Here is a 27,050-nt window from a genome sequence, read left to right as displayed (position 1 = left end):
AAGGTCTCTTAATTCAGTAGTAGTCTTACCTCAGGTATGCTCCATACATGAAGAACAATCCCATCATTAGTCCATTTAAAATAAAGATTACACCAACAAAAAAGCAAGCAGGATCTCCCAATCCTTTGAAAAGATACAGATAATCAGTGTTTAATGAATATATGACTCTAAAGCAATTGGGCATAATTATCTCAGTGCTTTGCAATCAAGAGCTCATGAATTTGCTGAAAGCATTTGCTTTCCAGATTGCTGCTGTGTTTAATTCTTTACCCTTATAAGAGTTTGTGTGTGTGTGTGTGTGTGTATGCAGACACATATATATGTATGTGTGTATATATATGTGTGTATATCTACACATACACATATGTAAGCTCACCCTTATTGAGGTATAATATAGTTACACTTATACTTAACACTTTTTATAACTGCATTTGTACTTTCCTCTAAAGAATTACTATTACACTGTAATGATTTGTTGGGGATTCACATTTATTAGCTGATGCTGCTAGTGGTTAAGTGTCTGGAACTGTCTGTAGAACCACTTAATGAATACAAAAGAAAATCCATTGCATTATTTTTATCTGTTGCTAGGCCCTAGGAAGAGTTAAGGTATGGTTTTGACTTCAGGATACAGCTTTAGTCTATACGAAATGATCCAGTCATTTGATCCATTATCATTTATAGCTAGAATCTTAGTATATTCCATACAGAAGATCGTGCCTGTGTGTGGCAATACGTACTTTACGATCATCCCACATTTTTCTCAGAACAAGTTTATGACATTAGCAGGTATAAAAATACTTTTCTTATGATTGAGAAAACAGAACATAGAATACTCAACTTGTCAGAGGTTATTTCACTTTAACTGGCTGGAGCCAAGGTCTGAAGGCTGGCCTTCTGATTCCCCCTGCCTCTCTGATCACTCCTCTGAGTCAGTTCCAGTAACTTCTCTTGTTTTATTTACCACTCTTTAATATTGGACCACATTAGGCTCTGTCAAATGCCCCCTTCATTTCTCCATCTGCACATTCTCCATAAAGAAATTCTTCCACATCCATGGCTCCAATGATCTATATACAGATGACTCCAACTCTACATTTAATCCAGAACTTTCTCCTTATTCTCATACCCAGATAGCCACTTCATGTCCCCACTCTGAGGTGTCTTAAGTACCTCAAATTAATGCATACACAATGAAACATAACAAAACAAACCCGCTGCTGTTCAAATGCTTCTTACCATTCAAAGGAGCTCAGTTACTTAAGCTAGAAACCCAACTGTGTTTCACATGATTCTTCACTCACCTTCCCCTCCCTTACCAAACAATTACCAAGTCTCGTCCATTCTTTTCCAAAATCTCTCTCACACCCAGGCATTTCCACATTCTCTTTCCTGCAGTCACTTGCTGAGAATAGAGAAGTCTCCTGCCTGGCCTCCCTGAACCTACTTTTGTCCCTTTTCTAATATTCTTTCCACACCATTGACTAAATAATGTTTTAAAATGAAAATCTGTTAAAATTCTTCAATGGATAAAGTATAAAATCCTTCGCCAGTGCACGCCTTTCATGATCTGATCCTCCCTATATTCCCAGCACCATTTCACATCATTTTTTTTCTCCATTGCTTCCAGAATTCTAGCCTTCTTTCAGTTCTCTCTTGCTTCAGGATATTTGAATATGTTATTCCCTATTCTTAAAATACTTACCCTCTCTTACTCCTAATGTCGGGAACCTTATTTTCTTATTTGTAATATCCATCACAGTTGTAACTGCTAACAGCCCCCTTACAGCATAAACTCAATGAGGGTAAGGCTCCACGCCTAGCTGGTTCATCTCGGTGTCCCAAGTGCCAAACACGAACCTATCACTTATCGGGAATGTAACTAACACCATACTTAGGTGATCATTTTCACCACTCAGACAGGGTCACATGTTCTAGCTGACTGAATCATTGCTAAGTCTCTCATTTTATGAGACATTTTCTCCAATCCTTTACATCGTACACAAAAAAGTATAATTGCCCCTCAAACATCCTCATCAATTCTATTTTTACTGAGGGAATCAGTAAAAAATGTAAGGAAAATAGATTTAGTTTATATCCCAAGAGTTGAATGTTGTTACAAGTCTAAAAATTTATTCATAAAATATAGTAAGTCATGTTGTTAAGAATTTGAAGAAATAAAGAAAAAACAACAGTGTTAGTGTTATGAAAAGAGATACATGTGGCTCTGAACAAGAGTCTCAAGGGACAGCACCGTACTTGAATTGTAAAAGTGCTGAAATGCAAACATCTTAAATGGAAGTGACCAGTATGTATCCTGGAAAGCTGTTAGATGATTCCAAAAGCAGTTCTTTGACAAAGAAACCAATGTAGAAGATAAATAGGAAGAGTTTTATTAATACTACTCATGGACTATGAGCATAGATAAAAAAGTAATATTTCTTTTTTTTTTTTTTTTTTTTTTTAGTAGAGACGGGGTTTCACCGTGTTAGCCAGGATGGTCTCGATCTCCTGACCTTGTGATCCGCCCGTCTCGGTCTCCCAAAGTGCTGGGATTACAGGCTTGAGCCACCGCGCCCGGCAAAAAGTAATATTTCTAAATCAATCTATTATTGCATATCTGATTTTTAAATATGTATGAATAATTAAATTTATACATTAGCTATTACAAATAGATATGTGACTATTTAGTCTATCCTCAAAATTTATATATTGAAGCTACCGCAAAAAACATCTTTCTGTATCTTCACATTCTGAAATAGAAGACTAACTTACAGTCAAGATTGCCTGACAATGGGATATGTTAATACTCAAATTCCAAAATTTGTACTCAAATTTGTAAGTACACAGCCTTCTCAGAAAACTACTTTAAAATGTAAAATACTCATTGAGGTGAGTCAGTTCTAATTTTTTTTTAAATCAACAACAGTATTTTATAATAATTCTTAAAAGTGAATCATAATATTATTAAATGTTGATGAATGTTTACAAATGACAGCATTTTTGGAAGAAACATGCCTTCACAGCTTTGAACTTCATTAAGAGGTTCTATTCTGGTGACATTCCAGCAGGTCTTAGTTTCTAGTCCAAATAAATTCATTATTCCCATGAAAGTGCGATACCAGGAGGCTATGATTACCTTTAAAAAGATAAAAACAAAGAGATAATGGAGGAAAATACATTCTCTTCATAATAATCTTTCCAAAATACCATTTTGTGATGATTGCCTTAGACATTATAAACTCTGACAAGTTTATTTAGATCATTTCACTTGGGAATCAGTCACTTCAAAATTATACATTATGCTTCTATATAGAAAAATATTACATATGTGGTAACCAATTCTGTAATATAATAATAGTAACTGTAAGTCAATATAAAAATATATAATTAAAACATGGTGATTAATAGAAAAATACAAAGATTTATAGAAACATTTCATAATTCATTTCATTTAGATCCTTGAATTTATTTTTTCGTAACATATATAAAATATATTATAAAAACTGGAACAGAATATGCCCATTACAATTTTAACCAAGCAGAAGATTTAATTGACCAGTTGTTTCCAATCTGCAAGCTATTTTTAAAAGTTCATAGACAAAGGAAAAATAACACAAGAAAAAAATTTCCAACATAATGTTCATGTCTCAGAGGTTTTTAAAAAATAACATTATACATTCTAGAAAACTAATGAGAGATCACTGGGGGGGAAAGTCAACAAATAAAGATTTGAAAAGAGAAAGCAAGCACCTCTTACAGCTAACCATTTTTAATATTTTGGTGATTGGCCAGGCGCAGTGGCTCACACCTGTAATCCCAGCACTTTGGGAGGCCAAGGTGGGTGGATCATGAGGTCAGGAGTTCGAGACCAGCCTGGCCAACACAGTGAAACTCCATCTCTACTAAAAATACAAAAATTAGCTGGGCATGGTGGCAGGTGCCTGTGATGCCAGCTACTCAGGAGGCTGAGGCAGGAGAATCACTTGAAATCGGAAGGCAGAGACTGCAGTGAGCCAAGATCACACCACTGCACTCCAGCCTGGGTGACAAGACCGAAACCCCATCTCAAAAAAAAAAAATGTTGGTGATTATCTTTCCAGTCCTCCCCCTAGGCATTTAAAACATGAAATTAGAGTTACTCAATACTACCTAATGAGATCATATTATCAATGTTAATGTAATATACATCACTAAACATCATAAACATCTTTCCACGTCTCATAAGTATAGATTTATTATGCAGCCCGATATAGTAGGAAAAGCATAGCTTTGATGTCAGAATTGAACTCAAATTCTGACTCTACAAGTTATAGTTTCTATGGTCTCAAGAAATTCTTCAACAGCTGTCAATCACTTCATCTCTCAAATGAGTTTAATAATAACTATTCTACAAGAGAAGTGAGATAAGAGCTCACATATACAGTCATATGTGTCCTAAGTATAGTGCTGGCATATAGTATGCAGTGAATGCTTTTACCTTTTTAAAACATTCTGTTCTAAACTTACATTTTTATTTGTAAATGAGAAATTTATCTCCTATGAACACAATAAGTATGAACATAAAATTCAACATTGCAGTACTACGTAGTGTTGGAGTAAATCTAGATCCTCTCAATTTTTTATCTCTGTGATGTGAAAAGACTGGGAACAAGTCCTGTTCTTCATAATGCTACCAAGTTTTAAAAACAACTGAACTACACTATAATTACTGTTGACATTTTTCATAATGTCGAGAAGAAACTGAAAACTGTGCTTACTAATTATTCAATAAACATGTTGAATAATTTTTTAAAATGTTGTCACTGGGACCATACTGTTAGAAATTAATGAAACAAGAAATAGAGAACTTTACTATGTAATTAAAAGACTCAGGTATAACCAAAAAATTAAAAATACCAATTATCAAACACTGAGAGAAATGGGGCTAGTGTAATAAGTTAAACCCTCATTTTATATATACAGAGAAAGTCAACAGTAACTGAAATTGAAGATTACAGGAAATAGGTTTTTGCATTCGGGTTTTTGCATTTACATTAGTTATGAAGATAGCCATTAGAGTAAATAAAAACAGAAGAGTGCCTCCAAAGAGTAAGCAGGGATGCAGAGAAAGTCGGTGCAGAAATTTGTGGCTTTAATCTTAGGCAGATCTATATTATCCAGTTGTTACTATTGCAAATTACATTAAAAACTTACAGAAACCAAAATCTGAGAAATTTTCCAAGTACCTGGAAATTAAGCAACACAATTTTATTTTATTTTGTTATTTGTGTGTGTGTGTGTGTGTTTCTAGAAGGTTTTAAAAAATTATTATTAAAGTTCCGGGGTACATGTGCAGGATGTGCAGGTTTGTTACATAGGTAAACGTGTGCCATAGTGGTTTGCTGCACCTGTTGACCCATCATCTAAGTATTAAGCCCAGCATGCATTTGCTCTTTTCCCTGATGCTTTCCCTGCCCTGCCCTTCGCCTGCAAGCCCCAGTGAGTGTTGTTCCCCTCCCTGTGTCTATAATAACACAATTTTAAACTGCTGATGGATCAAAGAAGAAATCACATGAGAAATTAGAAAATAATTTGAACTGAATGAAAATGAAAATACAATATACAAATATTTAAGTAATACAAATGTTTACTATTGGGAAGATGGAGTGGATGTACTTTTCCTGATTACTCCCTTGAAGTACAACTGAAAACCCTTGGAGTTATATGCAAATCAAACATAAGAAGACTCTGAAAAGTAGAGAGAAGACAGACTTGAGACCCAAAGAACAACATGGTTATGAGTTCCATGGGCTCTCTTTGTGCCTCATTTTCTCAGATTTGGAGTTAAAGAGGCTGGCAATCCAGAAACGCCAATGGGCACTGCTATGGTTTGAATGTGTCCCATCCAAAATTCAGGTGTTGAAACTTAATGGCCAATGTGATAGTATTAAGAGATGGGACCTGTAAGAGGTGATTAGGCCATGAGGACTCCCCCCTCATGAGTGAGATTAAAGCTCTCTTGCTCTCCTACTGTCGGCCATGTGAGGACACAGGGTTCCTCTCCTTCAGAAGATGCAACATCAAGGCACCATCTTGGAAGCGGAGAGCAGCCTTCACCAGACACCAAATCTGCTGGCGCCTTGATCTTGGACTTCCTTGGACTCCAGAATTCTCAGACTCCAGAATTGTGAGATATAACTTTCTATTCTTCATAAATTACCTAGTCTCAGATACTTTGTTCAAACAGCACAAAACAGACTGAGACAAATATACAAAAAGTACCAAAAAAGTCCAAAGACCAGAAAAGGGGCAGCCTAGAAATACAGAAAACCTTTAGATGATAATCTTTCTGCTCCAACTAATTGCCACAGGGAAAAAAAAAAAAGTGTGGTTCCACCCCTACCATATAAACAAAGGTCAAACGGGAAAGCCAGACTTCTACCTTCTCTGGGCTTTTTTTTTTTTTTAAGATGGAGTCTTGCTCTTTTCACTCAGGCTAGAGTGCAGTGGTGCGATCTCAGCTCACTGCAACCTCTTCCTCCCGGGTTCAAGCCGATTCTCCTGCCTCAGCCTCCCAAGTAGCTGGGATTACAAGTGCCCGCCACCACACCTGGCTAATGTTTGTATCTTTAGTAGAGACAGGGTTTCACCATGTTGGCCAGGTTGGTCTGAAACTCCTGACCTCAGGTGATCCTGAAAGCAACAAGATGGTGTCTTCCCCCCTTTCCCCTTCCTTTGCTTGAGTGATGCCAGAGGTATCCAGTTAAAATAGCAGGTTTAAATAAAACCCAGTCTCATAATACTCAAAATGTCTAGGTTTCAAGTGAAAATCACTCATCAAGAACCAGAAAGGTCTCAAACTGAATGAGAAAATAAATGGATTCCAATACTGAGATGAAAGAAATATTAGCATTATCAAGGATTTTAAAGCAACAATAATAAATATACTCTAATAAGCATGCTTAAAACAAATGGAAAAATTGAAAAGCTTACCAGAGAAATAGAAAATCTCACAAAAAAACAGAAATCAATACTAAGAACATCTCTCAAAACCACACAATTACATGGAAATTAAACAACCTGTTCCCGAATGACTTTTTGAGTCAACAAAGTAATTAAGGTGGAAATCAAGAAATTCTTTGAAACTAATGAAAATAAAGAGACAACATACCAGGATTGCTGGAACACAGCTAAAGCAGTGTTAAGAGGAAAGTTTACAGAGCTAAATGCCGACTTTAAAAAGCTAGAAAGATCTCAAATTAACAACCTAACATCACACCTAGAGGAACCAGAAAAATAAGAGCAAACCAAACCGAAATCTAGCAGAAGACAAGAAATAACCAAATCAGAGATGAACTGAATGAAATTGAGACATAAAACACCATACAAAAGATCAACAAAACCACAAGTTGGTTCTTTGAAAGAACAAATAAGTTTAATAGACCACTAGAGCTAGACTAATAAAGAGAAAGAGAGAGAAGACCCAAATAAACACAATCAGAAATGACAAAGGAGATATCACCATTGACCCCGTAGAAAAGCAAAAAACTCCGAGACACTATTATGAACAACTCTATGGACACAAACAGGAAAACCTAGAAGAAATGGCTAAATTCCTAGAAATATATAACCTCCAAAGATTGAACCAAAAAGAAATGAAAACCCAGAATAGACCAATAACAAGCTCCAAGACTGAATCACCAATAAAAAGCCTACCAGCCAGAAAAAGTCCTGGAACAGATGACTTTACAGCCAAATTCTACCAGACACATAACGAGAGCAGATACCAATCATACTGAAACTATTTCAAAAAATTGAGGAGGGATTCCTCCCTTACTCATTCTATAAGGCCAACATCATTCTGATGCCAAAATGTGGCAGAGCCACAGTGTAAAAAAGAAAACTTCAGGCCAACATCTCTGATGAATATAGATGCAAAATCCTCAACAAAATACTAGCATACTGAATCCATCAGCATATCAAAATGCTAATCCACCACGATCAAGTAGGCTTTATTCCTAGGATGTAAGGTTGGTTCAACATAGGCAAACCAATAAATATGATTGATCACATAAAAGAACTAAAAAAAAAAAAAAAAAAAAAAAAAAACCCACATGATTATCTAAACAGACGCAGAAAAGACTTTTGATAAAATTCAACATCTTTCCATTTTAAAAACCTTCAACAAAGTAGGCAATGAAGGAACATACCTCAAAATTAGAAGAGCCATCTATGACAAACTCATAGCCAACACCATACTGAACAGGCAAAAGCTAGAAGCATTTGCCTTGAGAACTGGAACAACAAAAGGATATTCACTCTCCCCATTCCTATTCAACATAGTACTGGAGGTCCCAGCCAAAGCAATCAAGAGAAAGAAAGAAAATAAATCCATATAGGAAGACAGGAATTCACACTATCTTTTTTGTAAACAATATAATTTTATACCTAGAAAGCCACATAGTCTCTGACTAAAAGCTCCTAGATATGTCAACTTCAGCAAACTTTCTGGATGTAAAATCAAGGTACCAAAATCAGTAGTATTTCTCTGCACCAACAATGTCCAAGCTGGGAGCCAAATCAAGAATGCAATCTCATTCACAATAGCCACAAAAAAGTAATAAAAAACTTATAAAAGAATACCTAGGAATACAGCTAACTAGAAAGGAGAAAAATCTCTGCAATGAGACTTACAAAACACTGCTGAAAGAAATCAGAGACAATAAAAACAAATGGAAAAACATTCCATGCTCATGGATAGGAAGACTCAATATCGTTAAAATGACCATACTACCAAAGCAATTTACAGATTCAATGCTATTCCTATCAAACTACCAATGACATTTTTCACATAATTAGAAAAACTATTCTAAAACATATATGGATACTCCTTCAGCGTAAATAAGGTTACGTAAATAAATAAAATAAAACACATATGAAACCAAAAAATAGTTCAAATAGCCAAAGCAATCCTAAGCAAAAAGGACAAAGTCAGAGGCATCATACTACCCAACTTCAAACTATATTTCAAGGATACAATAACCAAAACAGCATGGTGCTAGCACAAAAACAGACACATAGACCAATGGAACAGAATAGAGAGCCCAGAAATACAGTCACACACCTAGAACCATCTGATTTTCAACAAACCTGACAAAACAAGTCAATAGGAAAAAGGACTTCTTATTCAACAAATGATGCTGGGATAATGATGCTAGCCATATGCAGAAGACTGAAACTTCATCCTTTCTTTTCCCCATACACAACCACCAATTCAAGATGAACTAAAGACTGAAATGCAAAACCTAAAACAATGAAAACCCTAGAAGAAAACATAGCAAATACCTTTCTGGACATAAACCCTAGCAAAAATTTCATGACGAAGATGCCAAAAGTGATTGCAACAAAACAAAGATTGACAAATGCAACCTAATTAAAGAGCTTCTGTATAGCAAAAGAAACTACCAAGAGAGTAAACAGACAACCTACAGAAAGGGAGAAAATATTTGCAAACTATTCATCTGACAAAGGTCTAATATCCAGAATCCATAAGGAACAAATCGAAAGTAAAAAACAACACTATTAAAAAATGAGTACTCCGTGCCACTCCCAGTCACAGCCTCCCACGCCTCGCTCAGCTCCAACATGGCAAAAATCTCCAGTCCTGTATACAGAGACTGAGTGGTGCATTGAGTCCCTGATTGCTGTTTTCCAGAAGTATGCTGGAAAGGATGGTTACAACTGCAGTCTCTCCAAGACGGAGTTCCTAAGCTTCATGAATACAGAGCTGGCTGCCTTCACAAAGAACCACAAGGACCCCAGTGTCCTTGACCGCATGAAGAAACTGGATGTCAACAGTGATGGGCAGTTAGACGTCCCAGAATTTCTTAATCTGATTGGTGGCCTAGCTGTGGCTTGCCATGACTCCTTCCTTAAGGCTATCCCTTCCCAGAAGTGGACCTGAGGACCCCTTGGGCCTGGCCTTCAAACCCACCCCCTTTCTTTCCAGCCTTTCTGTCATCATCTCCTCCTCACAGCTCACACGTCCCCTGAGCCCAGCACACCCACCACATCATGCAGGCCCCACCTGTGGATAGTAATAAAACAATGTCACTTTTTTAAAACATGAAAAAAAAAGTGGGTGAAGGACATGAACACAAATTTCTCAAAATTAGATATTTATGTGGCCATCAATCATATGAAAAAGTGTTCAACATCACTAATCATTAGAGAAATGCAAATCAAAACCACACTAACCCAGCTGGAATGGCTATTATTAAAAAGTCAAAAAATAACAGATGCTGGTGAGGTTGTAGAGAAAAGAGGATGCTTATACACTGCTTGTGGGAATGTAAACTAGCTCAAACACTGTGGAAAGCAGTTTGGAAATTTCTCAAAGAACTTAAAACTGAACTACCATTCAACCCAGCAATCCCATTCCTGGGTATATACCCAAAGGAATATAAATTAGCCTACCATAAAGACACATGCACATGTATGTTCACTGCAGCACTAGTCACAATAGCAAAGACATGGAATCAACCTAAATGCCATCAATAGTGGAATGGATAAAGAAAATGTGGTACATATATCCCATGACTATTACGCAGCCATTATAAAGAACAAGATAATGTCCTTTGCAGCAACATGGAAGGAGCTAGAGGCCAGTAAGCTGACTGAATTAATGCAGGAACAGAAAACTAAATACTGCGTGTTCTCACTTATAAGTGGAGCTAAACACTGAGTACACACGGACACAAAGAAGGGAACAACAGACACTGGGGCCTACTTGAGGGTGAAGGGTGGGAGGAGGGTGAAGACTGAAAAACTGCCTATTGAGTACTACGCTTGTTACCTGGGTGACAAAATACTCCATACACCAAATCCCCACTGCATGCAATTCACCTATATAGCAAACCCACACACACATGTACCCCATGAACCTAAAACAGAAGTTGGAAGAAGAAAAAGTGTCAGCAGAAAAATANCTGGGTATATACCCAAAGGAATATAAATTAGCCTACCATAAAGACACATGCACATGTATGTTCACTGCAGCACTAGTCACAATAGCAAAGACATGGAATCAACCTAAATGCCATCAATAGTGGAATGGATAAAGAAAATGTGGTACATATATCCCATGACTATTACGCAGCCATTATAAAGAACAAGATAATGTCCTTTGCAGCAACATGGAAGGAGCTAGAGGCCAGTAAGCTGACTGAATTAATGCAGGAACAGAAAACTAAATACTGCGTGTTCTCACTTATAAGTGGAGCTAAACACTGAGTACACACGGACACAAAGAAGGGAACAACAGACACTGGGGCCTACTTGAGGGTGAAGGGTGGGAGGAGGGTGAAGACTGAAAAACTGCCTATTGAGTACTACGCTTGTTACCTGGGTGACAAAATACTCCATACACCAAATCCCCACTGCATGCAATTCACCTATATAGCAAACCCACACACACATGTACCCCATGAACCTAAAACAGAAGTTGGAAGAAAAAGTGTCAGCAGAAAAATAGAAGACATAAAGAAAAGTCAAAAGTTTCAGAACTCAGAAATAAAATAATCAAAATAAAAAACCTTAATGGATGGTACAAGAGGAGAATGGCAGAGATAGAAGAAAATAACCAGTAAATTAGAAGAAAGAACAATAGAAATTACTCAATCTGAGCAAAAGAGAAAAAACAGATGCTAACAGAATAAAAAAACAAAAACAAAAACAAAACAGCCCTAGGGACCTGTGGAACTTTAACAAAGGATCCTGTATTCATGTCATTGGAGTCTTGGAAGGAGACGGGAAAGAGGCAGGGCTGAAAAGGAATTCAAGGAAATAATTACTAAGGCTGGTCCCCGTGGCTCACGCCTGTAATCCCAGCAGTTTGGGTGGCCAGGGCAGGCAGACTGCTTGAGCCCAGGAGTTTCAGACCATCCTGAGCAACATAGTGAAACCCCACGTCTACAAAAAATTCAAAAAAATTAGCCAGGTATGGTGGTTGCCCATCTCACAAGGCTGAGGTAGGCAGATCCCTTGACTCCAGGAGTCAGAGGCTGCAGTGAGCTGAGATTGCACCATTGCACTCCAGCCTGGGCGACAGAGTGAGATCCTGTCTCAAAATAAATAAATACATCAATAAATAAAAAAGAAAGAAAAAGAAATAATGACTGGACTTCACATATATGGCAAAAGATACAAACCTAAATATTCAAGGAGCTGAGCAAATCTCAAACAGAAAAAATCTAAACAAATCCATACTAAAACACAACATACTTTAGAAAACACTTGAACTTTGAACATTATACTTTGATACACTTTTGAAGACTAAATTTTAAAAAATGAAAACAACAAGAGAGAAACAAAACCTTACCTAAAGGAGAAAAAGAATTCAACTAACAATGGATTTCTCATCAGAAACTATGGAGGGCCAGAACAAAATGGCACAACACTTGCTGTATGCTGAAAGAAAGGAACTATCAACTCAGAATCCTATGTCCAGCAAAAATATCCTTCAGTAATGAAAAGAAACTGCATTCTCTGAGTTAAGAAAAACTAAAAAAAAAAAAAAAAAAAAAAAAAAATGCAGCCAGCAGAACTTTTAGAACAGACATCTATTCTAAAAGTGTAGCTAAAGAAAATTCCCTAAACTGAAATGAAATGATAAAAGAAGGAATCTTAGAACATCAAAAAGGAAGAAATAAAAAACATGGATAAAATAAAACAGGCTTTCACTTTCTTCCTGAGTTTATAAAATATGTGTAAAACTTGAGTTTAAAATAAGTTTGATGATTAAAACATACAGTAAAATAACAGCAGCAACGGACTGTAATAAATTGTGTTAATATAATCGCTACAACCACTAAAAAAGCTTTGTAAAGCGATATATTTAAGAAATAGATAAATCAAAATATAACTCTAAATAATGTTCAAATAAAATGTTCTGCCACAAGAAGGTTGAAAAAAAAAAAAACAGAAATTGAAAACCAATAGAAAGCACAAAATAAAATCGCAGACTTAAACTCTAGCATATTAATAACCATATTAAATGTAAGTGGCCAACTGGTAAATATACAATTAAGACATACATTGACAGATTGGATTTAAAAATATTACCTGGCCGGGCACGGTGGCTCAAGCCTGTAATCCCAGCACTTTGGGAGGCCGAGATGGGCGGATCACAAGGTCAGGAGATCGAGACCATCCTGGCTAACACGGTGAAACCCTGTCTCTACTAAAAAAAAATACAAAAAACTAGCCAGGCGAGGTGGCGGGCGCCTGTAGTCCCAGCTACTCGGGAGGCTGAGGCAGGAGAATGGCGTGAACCCAGGAGGCGGAGCTTGCAGTGAGCTGAGATCCGGCCACTGTACTCCAGCCTGGGCGACAGAGCGAGACTCCGTCTAAAAAAAAAAAAAAAAAAAAAATTACCCAACTGTCTACAAGAAACTCATTTCAAATGTAATAATAAAGTCAGGCTGAAAGTGAAAGGATGGAAAATGATGAATTTATCATACACACAGTAATGAAAAGAAAGCAGAAGTGACAATGCCATTATCAGAAAAAAGCACACTTCAGAGCAAACAAAATTATCAGAGAAGGAAGAAAAAGTCACCATTAAATTATTTTTTTAAAAATCCAGCAAGAAGACCCTGCAATCCTAAATGTATATGCACCAAACATAGAGCTACAAAATGTGTGAAGAAAAAGAGATAGACGTCAAAGGAGAAATGTACAAATACATAATTTTACTAGGAGACTTCAGAATCCCTCTGTCAAAAAACTAGAATTAGTATTTTCACCTAGTTCTCTTAGTTGATAGAAGAACTAGACAGAAATTCCCCCAAAATTGACAAAAGACCCTGTTTAAGAGAATGAAAAGACAAGCTACAGACTGGGAAAATATATTTGCAAGCCATATATATGAAAAATAATTAGCATCTATAATATGTAAAGAACGTCCTAAGACCCAAAATTCATAAAACAAACAATTCAAATAGAAATGGAGCAAAATACATAAAGACACGTTTCGCATACAGATGGCAAATAAGCACAAAAAGATGTACATCATCATTAGCCAATAGGGAAATGCAAATTAAAACCATAATGATATATCACTACATATGTGTAAGAATGAGTAAAATAAAAAATAGTGACAATACCAAATGCAGGTGAGGATACAGATAAACCTAATTTTGGTTGTGCTTAGGTTGTATCCATTGACTACTGAGTATGCAGCACAAGGAAATTTGCATAGTTTCATTCATTCAACAAATATGATACTGAATCAACTCCATATTCCAGGAAGTAGGCACCTAGGATACAGCTAGGAAATACATAATGGGCACGGGAAAACAGTAGAAAACAAGGTCATTCGCTGAGAATGAAAGGGGGAGAGGAGGTTTGGGATAACTGGAGAGAGAAGATATGAAACAGGCATCAAGGGGTTAGCAAAAGTAAGGCTCAAGGACCATATCAGGATCTGTGGCCTATTTTTGTACCAGTAATGTGAAAAGGACAGTGTTTGTTACCTTTCCCCAAGCATTTAAGACAAGAGAGTTTAAGACTCATAGCAGAGATAGGGAAGATGCGGGTGGGTGGGTTTCATGCCTTTCTCTAAGTGGCTCCTGTTCTCCCATGCTTCACGATGGAGGAGGATTTCTGGGCACTCTTGCTAATCTTTTGTCAGCACCTTATAAGATCTGTGTAATAATGTCTATAAGCAATTGCAAATTCCCTTGCTAACCCATACTAGGCATTTACCGACTGACTGGTGAACAATTTGAGCTGAATTCTTTACCATTGTGTCTAGTGGCATGACCCGTGTAATTAAATGCTTGTTTCTGTTCTCCTTGCACGTGCTTTTTCTTTTTAATTTATTTTTGGTTATTTGATTGCCCTGTCTCCTCAGCTCCCTGACTGCTTCACGGACTGCTTCTGTAAATTTGAAGACGCTTTTGTTGTTGCTGCTGCTGACATTGCTGGAAGGCCACGAGCAATATTCTTTTTGGCTTTCTACATCCAAGGGAAAGCTGACCCAACATGATTAAATCCAACTCTCCATTTTCTCTGTGTTCATACTTGGGAATCTAAGTATAGCTGGAGAAACACAATTCTGTTGGCTGGTTTTGTTCTCAGTTCAAGACCATCAACCTCAAATGAAGCCCTTGGTGCTGCCCAAGAAACTCACATTATATCCCTAGTCTATTCATTCTCTTAGATAAGAGGTCAGCAAGCTTTTCCTATAAAGAGCCAAATGATAAGTATTTTAGGCTTTGTGAGATAGTCTCTGTCTCATACTCTTTAATGTGTTTACATTTACCCCTAGGTTTGTATACGCATGTTTGCTTTGTTTATCTATTCATTCATGCATTTGTTTGGTATTTATCCTTTTTGATGTTCTCTGAGTTTCTTGGATCTGTGGTTTGGTATCTGTCACTAATTTTGAAAAATTCTCTTTTTCAAATATTTATTCTTCCTCATCCTTTCCTCTCCCACTGGGATTCTAATTATGCATATATTAGAATATTTGATATGGTGTCACAGCTTTTAGATGCTCTATCGTTTCCTTCCTCTACGTTTTTTTTCCTTTGCATTCCTACTGACCTATTTCTTCTGCTGTGCTGTGTCTGCTGATGAGCCCATCTAAGGCGTTTTTTACTTCTTTTTTTTATTTCTAGCATTTCCCTTTGATTCTTATAGTGTCCAACTCTCTGCTAAAATTATCTATCTGATCTTGCATATCATCTGTCTTTTCCATTTGGGTATTTAAAATATTAATCATAGTTACTTAAATCTCCTGTCCAGTTGTTCCAGTATCTGTATCTTCTTTGGGTCTGGCTGCTCTATCTCTTCAGACTGTGCTTTTTCTTACCTTTAGGTATGCCTCAAAATTTTTGCTAAAAGTTAGACATATTGTATAAGACAGTAGGCACAGAGGTCAGTATTTTTATGCTTGAAAATAAGAACATCTTTCTTACTGTTACGTCTTTATTGTAGGGATTTGTGTTAATCTAGTTAGGGTGGGCTGGATTTGAAGTTTGTAATTGCTGTAGTTACCAAAGCTGGAGTTTGTTGCTGCTATGGACACTAACGATTTCAAATTCCTCTAATGGTACCTTGTTTTGAACTTGGTTTTGGGTTTTCCTTTGTGCTGCTCCCTAGAAAGAAAATGCCTTGCAAAACTCACTTGGTCACATTCCACTGTGATTTTTACCAAAGGCTTGTTAATGTAATGGGGGAAGACTGACAGGTTTTCTGATGTTCCAATTAAGCCTCAGTCTTAGGCAGGTACTGTGAATTTGGGACTTGGGGCTGTACCCTTCGTAAGTGTTCCCTCTTCAAGGAGTATGACTGTTTTTTAACATTTAGGGTTTTTTTTGTTTGTTTCCTGCCTGTTGTCTTTCACCAGCTTCACTGAATACCCACCAGTGTCCTCAGACAATGGGTTTGATACCGTTCTCCCTGCAGATCACGGCTTTCTTTTCCTTAGGAAAGATTTCACAACATGGGTGTAAGCAGAGTCTGAGCAATGATTGCTTTTCCTGTCCCCTAACCAGCATCATAGGAAAGCTTTCTCTAAATACTTCCCCAGTCTTCCCTGAGAGAGCCTGCTCACCTTCACATTTCATGCCAGCTCACAATAAGCCTGTATGCTGTTCATTAAAAATTTCTGGTTTAATCTTTGTACCAGCTTATATGGCATTCAAAAGCATCTATCTCAGTCAAGCAGTCCCTATTCCAGAATGCTCAGTTCCTATTGCCTTCTGCAGGCACCTGTCCTTCTTGAAATTTTGTGTTGGTTGTCCTCTGACCTCAGTTTTCTGAAGGATTCATGAAAAGGTGTTATCTTGCAGTTTGTCCAGCTATTTTCCTTGTTGTAGGAATGAGAGTGTCATCATTCCAGCTCTCTTCATCACCTAACTGACACCTGAAGCCTCCAAAAGCTAAATATATAAAGAATTAAGAGTTCTTTATATATTAGGTGTATTAACCCTTCATCTCCAAAGTATATTACAAATATTTTCTCCTGGCCGGGCATGGTGGCTCACAACTGTAATCCCAACACTTTGGGAGGCCGAGGCGGGAGGATCACCAGCCTGGCTTTGAGGCCAGGAGTTTGAGACCAGCCTGGCCAACATGGTGAAACCCCGTTTCTACTAAAAATACAAAAATTAGCCAGGCATGGTGGTGTGCATCTGTAATCCCAGCTATTCGGAGGCTGAGGCTGGAGAATCGCTTGAACCTGGGAGGCGGAGGCTGCAGGGAGCCAAAATCACGCCACTGCACTTCAACCCGGGCGATGAAGTGAGACTGTCTCAAAACAAACAAAAAGAATCCAAACAAATATCTTCTCCCAGTTTGTCAACTGTCTTTCAATTTATTTTCTTTTTTAAATTCTGCCCGGTTTTGCCTTTCCCATAGACACCCCAATAAAAGTGATGCCTAGGCTTTACCCTCAATACTGCTTCTGCCTGACCAAACTGTATCTCTCCTGTGGCTCTGTGTGATGTGACTTGTCCTCTTCTCCATGGAAGTATTAATCATAAATTCTTCTTTCAGTGGCACTGATCTATCTGTGTCATCACTCAGTCAATCGCATAAATTAAGACCTAGGCACAGAACAACTCTATTTCTATTTCTATAAAATTCTAGAAAATGCAAACTAAACCATAATGACAAAAAGAATATTAGTGGTTTCCTAGAGATGGGATGTGGCCAAAGAGAGATGAAGGAAGGAGGGATTACCAAAGAGCACAGGGAAACTTTGGGATGAGGGATATGCTCATTGCCTTGACTGGTGATGGTTTTACAGGTGGGCCAAAACTAATTAAACTTTACACTTCATCTATATGACCAGCTATCATATGTCAATTATACCTCAATAAAGCTGTTTTAAAAACACTTAGGGTATACCTACTGAAAATAAAACTGCTTTTAATTACAGACTATATCATCATGTGCATAGAAAAATCCAAAGGATTCTATAACAAAGCTACTAGAACCGCTGACTTCATCAAGATGCAGGTACAAAGTTAATATTCAAAATCAACTATATTTCTATACAAAAGCAACAAAAACTGGGATAATAAAAATTTTTAAATAATACAATTTATAATAAAAGAGTACTGGGAAAGACTGTTCGTTGAAAAAATACAAAACATTGCTGAGACAAATTAAAAATAATCAACAAAATGGAGATCTACACCATGATCGTGGATTAGAAAATTCAATATTGTTAAGATATCAATTCTTCCCAAATACATGTACAAATCCAACATAATACCAACCAAAATCCCAGCAGGTTTTTTTTTTTTGAGAAATTAATAAGCTGACCCTAACATTTAGATAGAAATGCAATTTTAAAAAGGAAAAACAAAGTTAGAGAACTATCTACTTTCAAGATTTATTTCAATCAAGACAGTAATCAAGACAGTGTGGTATTGGCATAATTATAGATCAAGAGAATAATAGAGTCCAGAAACAGATTCACACATAATGTGGTCAATCAATTTTCAATGAACATACCAAGACAGTTAATTCAACGGGGGAAAAGACAGTTCCCACAATGAAGCATTTTTTGGCATTCTAAAAATGTTTTGTAATTCAATTGTGGTGATGGATATATAGCTTCATACATTTGTCAAAACTCAGAGAATGGTACACTCAAAATTGGCACATTTTATTACATGTAAGTCATACCTCAAAAAAGCTGATTTGGTGACAAAGATTTATATATGTTATTGATAGAAGAACAAATCCAAATGCTTATTAAACATGGAAATATATTTATCCCCATAAATAGTAAGGGAAGCACAAATTAAAACAAAAAAGCATATCACAGCCATCATAAGAGTAAAAATCACAGGGTCGGACAATTCAAAATCTAATAAGTATATGAGAAAATTCTAGACAGCAGTGTGAACTGCTACATTTGCTTCAGACAGCAATTTAGCAATATCTGGTAAAGCTGAAAAAGCACACACTCTATAACAGCAAGTCCACTTCTAGGTGTATATCCTAGACACAATACTGCATATATACAGAAGAAAACCACACAGAAGTGCACATTTGAGATTACATTGCTTGTAATAAAAAAATTGGAAATAATATATTAAGATGGGGAAATACATAAACTTTAGAATTCATAAAATGGTTAAAATTTAAGAAATATATATATACAGAAAGTTCAAAAATATAATTGTTTTGTTTTGTTTTGTTGAGACAGAGTCTCGCTTTGTCGCCCAGGCTGGAGTGCAGTGGCCAGATCTCAGCTCACTGCAAGCTCCGCCTCCCGGGTTCACGCCATTCTCCTGCCTCAGCCTCCTGAGTAGCTGGGACTACAGACGCCCGCCACCTCGCCCGGCTAGGTTTTTGTATTTTTTAGTAGAGACGGGGTTTCACTGTGTTAGCCAGGATGGTCTCGATCTCCTGACCTTGTGATCCGCCCGTCTCGGCCTCCCAAAGTGCTGGGATTACAGGCTTGAGCCACCGCGCCCGGCCAAAAATATAATTTTGAAGAAAAATCCTACAGTGACACATTCAGTGTGAGATCATTTATGTGGACTTAAAGCACATAATAAAACAATCTCTGAAAACAGAGATTGGATGGTTACACACACCAAATTTTAATAAAGGTATAAGTTGGACTAGAAGCAGAACAAAGGTATTTATAATATTTTAATTATTTTAAAATAGTTGATGCAAAAATGACAAAGATCAGCATTTATTTATTTTAGATGGTTGATCACACATATTTGAATATTATTTTCTAAGTCTCTGTAGTTTTAAGCATTTCAAAATCTAAAGAATAGTAATTTTTAAAAGCTATAAAAATATGAATAAAGGATTAGAAAGCAGAAACTTTTAATTAATATGCTGGATTCTGAGACAACTTTAAACTCAACAGTAGTATTTACCATGGTGTCAAATTTAGCATTTATCTTGAGTTCACAAACTGAGTTCACTAATTTTGTCTCCGTTTTTCAAATTTCTAGCATTTACAGACTACTATAACAACTATACTCTTTTAGGCTAAGTGTTGGAAGAGAGTAATAGATTTCTGGCTGTGTGACTAAAGAAATCTTACTTTACTAACATAACTCCAAGATCACTATTCAAGCTCATCACTCTCACTGTCCCTTCATGTGGTCATCGTGCCCACCTATGAGGTGTCCAAAGCCAAAAGCCCATCCCTATTTAGAATTTGGCTCCCATGACTGTGTTTTCCATTTGGTTTGTCTATTACCCTGGCCATTATTTACACACTAAGGTTCATTCTTTGAGTTCATGCAAGAACAGTTTCTGGGGTCTTTAAATTTTACGAAGGAACTTACGACATTCTGCTCAACTGTAAGGATACACACAATTAATACACCTGAAAGCTCCCCTCCCTTTCTTAACAAGATTGTGCTGACTACTTTTATCTGATAAAGAGGATCACTCGACAAATAATATTTGTCTCAAATGATGACTCACCTCTGGATAAAGATGGAAGCGTTTTACTGTATTAATTACAAGAGGATATTCAGTAAGCCTGTCATTCATAATCATCCACAGTCCTTCCAAAAATGAAGGTGCTTCAATAATGGTCTTGAAGTAGGAATAATAAAGTCCCTTTATTAAAAAAAAAAAAAAAAAAAAAAAAAAGAGGCACATATTGTCAATGTAATTAAAACTTTAAAATATTTATTTTTATCACTTTTTTAGAACATTTATTTTCTGGAAAAAAAAGGTCAATAATAAGATTTCCTAATTACTCCTCGCTGTTTTGCATTCTTGGACTTTAAAAAGCACGTATTTTCAGGTGATCACTGTACTATTCTTTCAAATTTTCTATAGGCTTTCAAACTAAAGAGTTGGAGGGATGGTCAAACGATTTAAAAAGTTTCTCTAATAATGTCTTAAAAGGTGTAGACAGTATATTTTAATTTTCCCAAATCTGGTTTTATCCCCCACATTTGAGATGCTTGAAGGTTGACATCTGATTAATTCTATCATAAACAGGGATGTCTTCATGCCTCTGTACAACTTTGCATATAGAAAATTACTTCTTTTTTTTCCCATGCTCTTAGGAAATATAATGACCATAAGCATCATGAGCAAGGAATCCAATGCTTCTGGCTTACTTCATAGCTCCATCAAATCCTCTGTGCAAAGTGAAAGCTCAATGTCGACTGACTATTGTTGCTCACAAATGCTATATACTAAAAAGCAGATTATTTTAGTGTCTTACACTTCAGCATATAAAATAAAGGCTTCATTAGGATAGTAAAAGTGCTGTTGAGTTAAAATTCATGGATTAACAACAGCATGTTGTGTCTTATTTCCCCTTCAATTTCTTGCTTTCGCTCCTAAAATCTAAAAGCAAAAAAGGGTCACATTGTTTAAAATGCACTCTCCCTAAAAAATGCTATATGCTATAATCTGCCTCATCCAACATGAGTAACTACTAAATTAAAGGTCTGTTTTAGCTGATGTCTGAAAGGCCGTTACCTTGTAGTTGGTAGACAAAATATGAGTTCATAAAGAATTTTCCTTTTTACTTAGGAGGATAACAAAGCAATACAATAATTAAAGGATATCTAATATGCAAAAGTCTGTATTTACAGAAATATTAAATATATAAATAAGTTACTAATAACAGCTATTGTTTTGTGTTAAGTATTCTGCTATGTGTTGCCATTCATTATCCCCCTTCATTTTCCCTAAACCCTTCTAAGGTTGGCATTGTTTCTATTGAGCAGATCAGATTACTGAGAATCTGAGAGGTTACCTGACTAGCCATCATAAAGCACAGAACTGCTATTAGAATCTAGCGATCTGTCACCAAAGTCCAGACTGCCACAGTTACACTCTTTATTTAATAATATTTTATATTCTGTCTTTGGAAATACCTTTAAAATGTTCAAATGTCATACATATGTTAATGTATCCAATGCTTTGAAACTTTATAGGGGCAATATAGGGATGAAAATTAAAAAGCAGTGACTGAGGGGCCTAGCATAGGCAAATTCATAGAGACAGAAAATAGAGTTGGGTGTGATTAGTGTTTAGTGGGTAGAGTTTCTGTTTGGGATAGCAAAAAGTTCTGGATGTGGACAGTGGTAATAGCTGCAAGACAATATGAATGTACTTAATGTCACTGAGATGTATGCTGAAATTATAAATACTGAAATTTTTTATTACAAATTTAAATCTAAATTTTACCATAATTTAAACAAAAAGCAATGGCCAGAGTGAGGAGAACCAGTTTCAATGCTTCACTAGGCCCCCGACCAGCTGCAAGCAGATCTGGAAGATGGATGGTTGTGGTGTCTTCTAAATGTAAAATTGTGCAATTTTGGCATTCGCTATCCCACTTACTCCTCACAATAATTACGTGAGATGTGTATGGCAGAAAACTCCATTTTAAAGATTAAGTATCGAAAAAAAGAAAATTATTTAAAAATTATATCAAAAGTTATCTCTTAAAAGAGATTATCTTGAAACCAAAAGAGAGCCAAATAATAATCATCATCATTAAAAGACCCAGGTGAAACATAGGATCTCCCAACTGTAGCCAAAGAGAAAGCAATTTCTGACAGCATCTCATTTCATTCCCCTTTATCACTTCCTCAGTGTTTCCTTTGTCCTCCTTCCTCACCTATTATAATTCATCTTTATTATCTTAGAAAGAAGTCTGCATTAGGAAAGAGTGAGAGATAATGAAATAAGTAACAGAAAAATAATCTCAAACACTTTACTATTTAAATAATAAACCTGGGTTATAGCTTATGAAACAGTGCAGTTCACCAAAAGTTCGTTTCAATGCCTAATACATTTCTACCTCATAGTCTCGCTATTCTTAAACCACAAATTAATTCGTTAGAAAAAGAAACCTAACCATTTCAGTGCGAAAACTCATCTCCCGTTCCAAAGATGAGAGGTGAGAGAAATGACGATCATTTTCAAAAAGTGTTACTAAATGTAACCTAGAAAAAAATGAAGTATCATATTACAATAGAACAAGTTTCAAAACCAACATTAAAATAAGTGATAAGAAAGCCATACAAAAGAAAACAATAAATTGTTATAATATTATTTTTATAATTTGCATGTTTTTAGGCATTTATAATCCAGTATGGCACACACCTGAAATTCCTTAACTCAGTGGTTTTTAAACTTAATTGTGGCCGGGTGTGTCGGCTCATGCCTGTAATCCCAGCACTTTCAGAGCCCGAGGCGGGCAGATCACTTGAGGTGAGGAGTTCGACACCAGCCTGGCCAACATGGTGAAACCCTGCCTCTACCAAAAATACAAAAATTAGCCAGCCATGGTAGTGTATGTCTGTAATCCTGGCTGCTAGGGAGGCTGAGGCAGGAGAATTGCTTGAACCCAGGGGGCAAAGGTTGCAGTGAGCAGAGATCATGCCACTGCACTCCAGCCTGGGCGACAGAGTGAGACTCTGTCTCAAGGAAAAAAAAAAAAAAAACTTAATTGTATAACTAAAATTCTTGTGGTTTTTTTCACCCTTCCTTCCATCCCAGGCCTCTAAATAAGAACAGAGGCAGGTTATTGTTTGTTTTTTAAGTTTCAAGTGATTCTAATATACCAGCCTTGGGAAATACCTCCATAAGTGTTGAAAAGGGTTCGGAATATAATTATGAATAAAATTACTTTAAATCAAAGCAGACTTACAATAAGTATAATATCACATAAGGGATCAACTTTCAAGTGCCAAAGAATGCAGGTGTGTGCTTGAAGACATTTTAGTAGTGAATCAACAGCTGTAGGCAGTGAAGAAAGGAGCATATGTGATAAACAAAATTAGCTGCGGTCAATAATCGTGCTACAGCTAACTTATGTAGTCATGAGTTTCCAGTGAAGTTGAAAATAAAGCAAAGTTCCATATATTAACCCTGTTTTCCACTAACCCTTCTTTACATGTAGGACATATGCCAGGGTACCAAAAACTGCAGAAATATTCCCTACCATTGCAGCCTCAGTTCTAACATCAAAATCTCCCTGCAGACTAAATATCTAGAGCAGCACTGTGTCAACAGAACACAGGGGCAAATCTCATACCTCCCAAGGGTAGAAATCGCTGAGCCCAGGTAAAAATAAAATATTCCAGAGGGAAGTATTATTTTACAAATTTTTGTAAACACTTTTGTAAAATAATGTACACAGGCTTGCATACTGAAAGACTCAAAGCCATTTAACTCTGTATAACCACTGCCGAACCTTTATCTTCTTTTTTACCTGATTTCCAATTGGCAGGTGTTTACTAAACTTTATCACCAAAGTTATTTCACTGGCTGGGTGGGCTGGCTCATGCCTGTAATCCCAATACTTTGGGAGGCCAAGGCAGGTGGATCATTTGAGGCCAGGAGTTTGACACCAGCCTGGCCAACATGGTGAAACCTCGTCTCCACTAAAAATACAACAAATTGGCTGGGTGTGGTGGTGCACACCCGTAATCCCAGCTATTTGAAAGGCTGAGGCACGAGAATCACTTGAGCCTGGGAGGCAGAGGTTGCAGTGAGTCAAGATCGCGCCACTGCACGCCAGTCTGGGAGACAGAGCAAGACTCTGTCTCAAAAAAAAAAAAAAAAGTGATTTCACTAGCAACATATAATTACCATAAAACAAAGGAGGGTTTTAAATGAACTACACATGCAAAATACACTAGAAAAGCTAGATATTTAAAGAAACGTGGTGAATTATTTGGTAAAGCAAAAATATTTTAATTCATAAGTTACTATTCCCCTAATGCATCTATTTTGTAAATACTGTTTCACATATTAGGTTTGTAAAAAAGCAAAATATATGTATAAATTGGCGCACATAAAGACGTTCTACAAATATAGCCAGAAGTTATTGTTTAATGTATGCAAACAGTGATGACAATTTTTAATTCAAATGTTTTTAAAAATTTCAAACTGAAACTAAATCTTACCAATGTAAAATTGCCACAAAGACAGCTAGAAAAAAGAAAAAAAGGAAAGTTATTAAAAGCTGCTTTATTATAAAATACCTTTAAAACAAGTATTTCAAATGTATTATTTTACATGTCTAGAAAGATAGCACACAAAGCAAGATGGCCAGCTAATCCTGTCTCTATGAGCATAGGAAAAAATCCAGGACACAAAGTAAATTCTGAACAGAGCTTACCTGTTTGCAGCAGGGCTTGACAAGCAAAGGGAAAGACTTGAGAGGGTTTTTTTTACTTCAGGTAATTGGTAAGAGTGATGGAATTATGGAAGATTGTGACCTTTTTTGTTTTATCAGTATTATTTTCTATTCCTTTATATGAAATTTTTAAAAGAAGTAAATATATACAGTATGCTTCACTAGTTCTAACCAGGAGGAGCCACTCTAGATCAGTTTCCCTCGCATTCATCAAAAGACGATTAAATACAGGCAATCACTTCCTCAGCAGCACATCTAAAAGCCTCATTGTGCAACTCAACCCTTGATGAACTGCAAGCTCTTTGCAAGCGCCCAGACCTAGGAGCTACTAGATGGCCTAGGAGACTAATCTGGAGTCACCTGTGCCAGTGCCCCATGTATACGTAAGACTTCACCAGGGAGCTGGGAGACACCGCTCTGGGTATGGAGCTTTTACAGGAGCTGCAAATGCAGCCTGTGCCTGCTTGGTTGGGAAATTGCTTGTTTTCAAGGATACCATGGAGCTGGAGAGAGAAGAGTGGGGAATAGGACAAGTTAAAACACCACAAACTTTGCTGTTCTTATAGAGGTTCAGCAGCTTTTCTTGAATTAATGCCCTTCAGATTGTTGTAAACCTTTGCTTAATTTCCAAAGTTTTGAAGAAAATGATTTTGAAAATTTTCCAAGTATTTTCATTGTCCTCATAGAGGAGTGCATTTCCTTGGCTATTCCAGAAGTCCTACCTCCCCTCTGAGATTTTTTAATGGTATTTCTTATGGTGATCCCAAATATACTTGGCAAGTCATCTTATAAACCACCAATAGTAGCCTCTTAAAAATTCAAAAATTACTCCACTTGGCTAACAAAATAAATGCAAATTCATTCAATAATTATTGAAGAAATTAAATTTTTAAAAATTTTAAAATTGCAATGTTGAAATTCTCAACCATGTTTATCCAGATCTTTTCCTATATTACTAACTGTCCTGGGTTTATCTTAAATACTTCTCAGATTTACTTGTTTTATATCAGGATAGGCAAAGTATGGCCCATGGTGTATTTTTGGACTGTCTGCAAGTGGGGTTGCTATAATTTTTAAAAGATTGAAAATTTTAAATGGTTGTAAAGATGCTCATTAACTGTTTATTAGGCTTCATTGATTTTAAAATACACAGAGACTATCCTATTCAACTATATTTATATCCTATTTCTAATTCTCCTAACAATTATATACACTGGCAAAAACTCTTCAGATGATATATAAGGAAAAGGTCAAATATACTACCAAATTCATCCAGCTTTCCAAAGATGCTCAAAATCTTTCTGTGTCTCTCACTCCCTCCCTTAACCCACATACCACATCTGGAAAAAAAAAAAAAAGGTACGGTGTAGTGATGCCAGCATTCTAAATGCTTGAAGGGCTTATCGCATGCCCTTTCCAAGCTGTGACAGAAGCATGTCCCCTGGACCCGGGCATCCTATCAATCTCACCTCTGAAGGTGACAGCCTCATACTTCACTGAAATAGACTATTAGACGCCAGCACTCTCAACTTCTTTTATCTCCACTTTAACATTTCTCTGTATAGTAATCCGCGCTTTTCTACTCCCTGCCATCTCAGAAAAGGAATTCTCTCTCCTCTTTTCCACAGTTAGCTTCTCAGAGTTGTGCCTTTAATTCTACCCTCCCAAATATTCCAAGCCTTGCTCCACTAATTATTTCCTCTCTTGGAATCTTAAGCTCATCCTCTTTCCTTAATCCTTCCCCCTCAGTCTTTAAAACTCCTAGACCTGGCCGGGCGCGGTGGCTCAAGCCTGTAATCCCAGCACTTTGGGAGGCCGAGACGGGCAGATCACGAGGTCAGGAGATCCAGACCATCCTGGCTAACACGGTGAAACCCCTCTCTACTAAAAA

At 36.7% G+C, this 27,050-nt stretch overlaps 1 protein-coding gene and 1 pseudogene across 1 annotated transcript in view; one reads left to right on the top strand and one right to left on the bottom strand.

Annotated features, from left to right (window-relative positions):
- Positions 1 to 87: 87 nt before the first annotated feature.
- Positions 88 to 27,050, bottom strand: part of LOC112620469 (putative C-mannosyltransferase DPY19L2P1) — a 27,983-nt gene continuing 1,020 nt past the window's right edge. Inside the window, exons 2-7 of the mRNA XM_025379111.1 lie at positions 24,927 to 24,951; positions 22,871 to 22,958; positions 20,464 to 20,601; positions 3,025 to 3,139; positions 861 to 865; positions 88 to 123 (exon numbers count right to left, since the gene is read on the bottom strand). Coding sequence (XP_025234896.1) covers positions 88 to 123; positions 861 to 865; positions 3,025 to 3,139; positions 20,464 to 20,601; positions 22,871 to 22,958; positions 24,927 to 24,951 — 407 coding nt within the window. The remainder of the gene's footprint in view (positions 124 to 860; positions 866 to 3,024; positions 3,140 to 20,463; positions 20,602 to 22,870; positions 22,959 to 24,926; positions 24,952 to 27,050) is intronic.
- LOC112620472 lies at positions 9,628 to 9,974 on the top strand (annotated as a pseudogene).

This window comes from Theropithecus gelada, chromosome 3 (genome assembly GCF_003255815.1).
Source record: "Theropithecus gelada isolate Dixy chromosome 3, Tgel_1.0, whole genome shotgun sequence".
NCBI classification, from domain to species: Eukaryota; Metazoa; Chordata; class Mammalia; order Primates; family Cercopithecidae; genus Theropithecus; species Theropithecus gelada.
The sequence above is the reverse complement of the archived record's forward strand: the minus strand, read 5'-3'. Positions and strand labels throughout refer to the sequence as shown.